A 6,328-nucleotide genomic window follows, 5' to 3' on the forward strand; every position below is an offset into this window, starting at 1 on the left:
CTCGCTGCGTTCGCTGCGTGCATACGAGCAGTCAAGAACAAGAAGACGTCAAGTACTCCAACCCCCAGCCCACGGGGAGTATCAACTACGCCCTTTTTACCGCCACACGGCGTCGACTCGTGCAGGCGGCCATGCGCCCGGCTGCGAATTGGTCAGGACGTAAAATGAAAACAGAGCTGCGTGTCTGACTTCTGTTCAAAAAACGAAAGAAAAACGAGCTGCGTGTGTCACAAGAAGGGGACAGCAGCCGCGCTCCGCGCGAAGCGCCCGCCGGTTAAGCTCGATCCAGCTCTATATAATACTCCAGCTAGTGCAAGTCGTCGCATCTCGTCCTTCGCCTGCACACATCCAGCAGCCCATCCGTCGTATTAGTTGCTTATTATCTCTTCATTAATTCGATCACCAGCCTCTCCTTGTCTCGTCACGGCCGATCGATCTGGCAGCCATGGCTAAATCGGGCGAGAAGCCGTCCGGCTCTGCCAACGGCGAGAAAGCCACCCCGCCGCCCCGGCCGCCGGCCTCCGGCTCCGGTACGTATCTCGCTTCTGGATTGCGGTCATCTCGCGTAGTCGTGTGGCAATCTTATAGGCTGTTTTCCCATATATTGATTCGAAGACTCTACGTGATCAAAACCACATCGATGGAGTCTGCTGGCCTCGGTTCTTTGCGTTCTGCACCTTCTTCTCCTTAGTATGGCGTGCGTTTTGTGGTTGCCGAGGATCCGAGATCGATCGATCCTGCCGTCCTCCCGCACGGCGGCAACGGCAAGGAAGCATGCATGGGAGCCTTGCTCACGGGGGTTTTCCGGGCCGAGGCAACCTGTCGCATTGGGCTGGCTTCGATGCTTTGTTTCGGCGGTAGCCCATTGTCTTTTCCTTGACACGTGGGGCGGCGACCGTTGGAATTTGGAACCGAGCCGATGCTCTTGGCGTGGTCCAAAATCCCAATAAATCCACGCGCGCGCTCCGAAATTTCGAGCCAAGAGCGTAAACTGCGTTGGGCGTATCTGCACAAGTGTTTTTTCGAGGTTCTTCCAGTACTCCGTACTCCTATATTTCGTGACTCGTGAGGTACGCTTTTTCACAGTGCACGCGGTCTATGTAGCACTTCATTTTTCGGAGTTTCTATTGAATCCACTTCGATTACTATTAGTTATTTATCGGTCAATAATTATGTATCTTGATTAATTATTTATTTACTTATGAAATCCTGAATCTCAGTTATTGGATTAGTGGATTGTTAGTGTCGATTTAGAAAAATAGTTATTTGTCGGTCGCTTTAAAAATAACAAAACCGTTATTTTTAACTCTTTCGGTGGCTCTCTTGCACAATGTTAAATTGGCAACTCTTCATTTCTCTGAATATTTTGTGTTGTTATCAAGATGACTGTGGATTTACTGCTAGGACTAGCTAGGGCTGAAGCTCCACTAGTCTTAGGTCTTTTATTCAGCCCTTGAAGAAAGGGAGTATAGCGTGGACTAATTGACATCATTAATTAATGACGAAAGCGAGATGTAACAAATGGAATGAAATGACCACTTTTAAGATTTATATTAAAACTAAAGCTACTGAGAAAGTAGATTTTTAATGTAGTTTAATTGATTAGGCATTTGGGCGGCAATTTTATTATCAATACATATTTCCCCCATTTCTTAAAGAATTGTTTCTGCTTATTTCGAGGTTTAACTTTGACCATCATTTAGACCAATAGTATGTGCATTATGTGTTAAAAAAATATACTGTTGGAAAAATTTTGGAATACCAATCGTGTGATATATATATTTGTAGCATGTAACGCACATATTATTTTACTAACTACTATGGGTGTCCCGCCCAATTACATGGGAAACATCTTTATATCTCTTTATTATTTCTTTGACTCACACCGGTATGTACCGCTATATTATGTGAAAAACACCAAATCGGTGACAAGAGAGAACTTAGGGTTTGTGATTTTAGGGCATGAGGCAACCTTTTATTTGTATGTGATTTTAGATCGCAATCCACAATTAAAATTTAGAACCTGAGCTAATTGGTCAATAAATGGTCGCATCAAACTAATTGATCCTTTAAGGTGATATTATTTATATATCCGCAATTAAAGTTCAGATTGCCTATCCGCGTTGTATCTGAGATGACTGGTCATACATGAATTAAACTTCACATGTGGAATCGATCAATCGGTTTTTTGCACTAATATGTCATTTGTACGCCAATTTATATTAGTAGGTAGGATCTCCATGTGAGATTAAAGTTTTACGTGATTCTTACTTCAATACCCAGATTAAATTTTAGATCGGAGCTTCTCGTTTTTTATCCGTTTATAACTCAATTTTTGCAAATATATAGAATATAGATCATGCCAAATAGAAGTAAACTTACACTTAATATTCCCGTGACTCATGTCATGAATACAAACAACGAAAAGTAGATGTCAGAGATTGTAATATATTGATTGATTAATGGAGTATGTTAAAATAAATATTGGCTTAGCCCTAACCTGATATGTTGGGCCTTTGTGGGCCTTAAACCACTTTGATGTTTTATTTCTACCCAATCAAATATACATTTGCCATTAAATTTTGACCGTCAAATACAAAATCTAATGGTCTGCTACCCCTCATTGTGCTTTTATTATATAATAGATTGTTGGTTAAAATTAAACTTCAAAAATGCACGGACAGCATTATCTTTTTCGAAACAGAGGAAGTATAGGACTAAGATTTTGTATCACTCAAATCATATACTCCCACCGTTCCATATCACTTAAATGAAGCAAAGATTATCAATGGTGAGGTATAATCTTCACCATTGATTTTGCATTGTGATCAGTATATTTTTCTAGAATGGGTGTACCGAAGCAAACTTCTTTCTTTGTTTGGATTACTCGATCCGTTTCCCCTTACATTTCATCAATTTCTTTCGGGTTTCTTTAACTGAACCCAGTCTCCACTGTTAAGCTGAAATGCTTGGCAGTTTGACAGCACGACTGAGTTGGGCTGGAAGCATGTGGGCTAGTTTATCCTAGCACGGACACATGACTCAAAAAGGATTTTGGGTCGAGCCTTGCGCTTGCGAGGTTCAAAGGTGACCGATTAGTCCCTCGTGCACAAACCCATTCGTCTCTAAAATCCATTTCCATTCCAAATCGCGCTCCATGTCAAAGCAGTTGCTTGTTCAAAAAAAAAATCGGTGATTAATTGCTATATCTTGATGTTAACACGTGTCCATTTTAGAGGCTTTTTACGGTAGGAACGCATGAATAGAAGCACTCCATTTAGCAGATCTAAGAGCTTAAATCTTTCAATACTAGGAGATCAAAAGAGTAGTGTTTACTTTTACTACTACTAAAAAAGTAAAATCCTAAACAAATCTCCCACAATCCATATGCATCCACGAGGATGATTTCTTTCCTTCATTATAATACATGACCATAAGGGTGGCCAGAAAATATATATTTTACATATTTGATGAAAAATGACTCATCAACTCCTACATGTAAATCCGGATAGTACTCTTTTATTAATTTGATTTGTTACTGCATGGTAATTATCGCACGAAAAAATGTGTATCCAGTTTTTTCTTTACTAAAAATGTTTATTTTTTTAAACCAAAATTCATGTAAAAGTTTGAAATAAACCTAACCACCTTATAAGCACTTTTGATCAATTTCACGAGACAAATCTAAGGATGGTCTCGGTTTTCTCAAATAACTCACCATTTGAAAAGTTAATTTTTGGTTTAACTCTCTTTGGTCAGCCAAACAACCATGTAGTCGCTTTTTGCCAACTTCAAGAGACGAGTCCAACCATGGTCTCGGATTTCACACATGACTAACGGTTTAAAAAGTCAAATTTTCGTCAACTATGTCGCTTCATTCCGAACAACCCTATTCACGGTTTCAACCAACTTCATGAGATGAACGCAACCATTTTCTCGATTTCTAACATAACTCATGGTTTAAAAAGTCAACTTTTGGTCAACTCTCCCGGATCAACTGAACAACACTACAATAGTTTTCAACCAAATTCAAAAGACGAACCCAACCATGGTCTCGGATTTCTCGTATAACTGACGGTTTAAAAAGTCAATATTTGGTTAACTTTCTCGGCTCAATCGAACAACACTACGGTAGCCGGACGGGTAGCATGTAGGGGCTGGGCCATAAGATGCGTGCCGTGCCGGCGAGTTATACTAACGGGGCAACACCGGACGAGACAGGGGCCAGGCTACAAGCGGAGATCAGGGGACATGCCCGCTGTGCAAAAGGAAAGAGATCTTTAACGATAATAGTTTGTACTAAATTTTCAAAATGAACAACCTAATACTACTCCTCCCTACCACTAGTAAAATGTACCATAAAAAACCTCTCATTTTACTATACATTCTAACCTAGACTCATGGACAGAGCTAGGAATTCGACATGAGCGGGACGAGTTGAGATTAGAAGTGGCGAAATTAGAGATTTCATCTATTTTAACTTATTTTTAATGAGCTAATTACTAAGTTTTAAGTAAAATAAAATTTCTTAGAGGGTAACAGTTCTTCCATACTCTTGATGATGCGTGCGCGCGCACGCCTCGGCACACTCTGCATTAGAACTTGGAGGAGATCTCTAGGCTTTTGTTCTTTCTTTGCCTCATTGCCGTCCTTGTTCTTTGTAAACTCCTTAGTGATGAGACAGGGTAAATTTTTTGACTCTGTTTTGAAATAATATGTTTTGTTTTTCTTGACAGGCATTACCAAAAGGCTTCTCCGCGTTGCACTTGTGTTCTTGATAGCAGTGATGTATCGTCAGTTTCAGGCTCCACCACCAAAAATCTGCGGATCCCCAGGCGGCCCTCCGGTCACCGGCCCAAGGATCAAGCTCAGGGACGGGCGGCATTTGGCTTACTATGAGTCTGGTGTCCCAAAGCAAGAAGCAAAGCATAAGATCATCTTCGTCCATGGATTCGACTCCTGCAGATACGATGCCTTGCAAGTGTCTCCCGTATGTTATGTGACGATCCTCTCACCATGTTTAACTTGGAAGAATGATTTTGGTGTGTCACTTAATTGGGGAACTGTGACACATGCAGGAGCTAGCGCAAGAGCTCGGGATCTACATTGCCTCCTTCGACCGGCCAGGGTACGGCGAGAGCGACCCGCACCCTGCGAGGACCGAGGACAGCATCGCTTTCGACATCGAAGAGCTCGCCGACGCCCTCCAGCTCGGCCCCAGGTTCTACCTCATCGGGTTCTCCATGGGCGGCGAGATCATGTGGAGCTGCCTCAAGAACATCCCCCACAGGCTTTCAGGGGTGTCGATCCTGGGCCCCGTGGGCAACTACTGGTGGTCGGGGTACCCGCCGAACGTGTCGCGGGAAGCCTGGTACGTGCAGCTCCCGCAGGACCAGTGGGCCGTCCGCGTCGCGCACTACGCACCCTGGCTCGCCTACTGGTGGAACACCCAGAAGTTCTTCCCGGCTTCCAGCGTCATCTCCTTCAACCCCGCCACCCTCTCCAGGGAAGACATGGCCGTCCTCCCCAAGTTTGCTCACCGAACCTACGCGGTAACATTTTACTCATCGCTAACGCACATTTCGATTGATTCACCAATATATTAATCAATCCACTTACGTGCTGTATTTTGGGATCTTTTGCATGGCATATGGCAGGGCCAAGTGAGGCAGCAGGGGGCGCACGAGAGCCTGCACCGGGACATGATCGTGGGGTTCGGCAAATGGAGGTGGAGCCCGCTGGAGATGGAGGACCCGTTCCCGGAAGGCGAGGCGGTGGTGCACTTGTGGCACGGCGCCGAGGACCTCATCGTGCCGGTCGGCTTGTCGCGGTACATCGCGGAGACGCTGCCGTGGGTCAGGTACCACGAGCTGCCAACGGCCGGGCACCTCTTCCCCATCGCCGACGGCATGGGCGACGTCATCGTCAGGACGATGCTGCTCGGGGACAACTGAAGTGAGTGTCAACAGTGTGCGACGTGGACGCATACGGAGTACGGAGTACTCTGGTAGAAAAGGACAGCCTTGTTAATTTTTTTTTTTTTGAATCAGCCTTCTAAAATAATTGCACGCCGAGTCGCTGCACATGCGTGTATCGCGTGGCTCTTCTTTCAAATCCTTAAACTACACGTACCAAACCAACGACATGTGATGTATCCTGCCCAGGGCCACGAGCCATTAAATTCGTCGTCTTTGCACAGACGAAACATCGTGGAGCCGGATACAGTATGTTATCCTTGATTTTGTAGGTCGTTTTAGCCATTTCCTTTTGTTCATGAAAATGCACACTTGTTACAGGCACTTATACATACACACTTCGAATGTTCAAA

At 44.1% G+C, this 6,328-nt stretch overlaps 1 protein-coding gene across 2 annotated transcripts; it reads left to right on the forward strand.

Moving 5' to 3' along the window:
* The first annotated feature begins 285 nt into the window (after positions 1 to 285).
* LOC100845212 lies at positions 286 to 6,328 on the forward strand. Of its 2 annotated transcripts, none has more exons than XM_003575021.4 (4): positions 286 to 530; positions 4,737 to 4,990; positions 5,079 to 5,552; positions 5,658 to 6,328. In XM_003575021.4, exons 1-4 carry the CDS (start codon positions 446 to 448, stop codon positions 5,952 to 5,954), a joined length of 1,110 nt encoding a protein of 369 aa, XP_003575069.1. In that variant the 5' UTR covers positions 286 to 445; the 3' UTR covers positions 5,955 to 6,328. The 2 variants fall into 2 exon arrangements, with proteins under 2 accessions (XP_003575069.1, XP_014755774.1); XM_014900288.2 differs by lacking the exon at positions 286 to 530 and adding an exon at positions 639 to 1,070.

The sequence above is a fragment of the Brachypodium distachyon genome, chromosome 3 (assembly GCF_000005505.3).
Source record: "Brachypodium distachyon strain Bd21 chromosome 3, Brachypodium_distachyon_v3.0, whole genome shotgun sequence".
Classification (NCBI taxonomy): Eukaryota; Viridiplantae; Streptophyta; class Magnoliopsida; order Poales; family Poaceae; genus Brachypodium; species Brachypodium distachyon.

Coding starts and splice junctions, on each gene's coding strand:
- LOC100845212 (XM_003575021.4), top strand. CDS start 446: ATGGCTAAATCGGGCGAGAAGCCGTCCGGCTCTGCCAACGGCGAGAAA. Junction 531..4,736: donor GCCGCCGGCCTCCGGCTCCG/GTACGTATCTCG, acceptor TTTTCTTGACAG/GCATTACCAAAAGGCTTCTC. Junction 4,991..5,078: donor ATGCCTTGCAAGTGTCTCCC/GTATGTTATGTG, acceptor TGACACATGCAG/GAGCTAGCGCAAGAGCTCGG.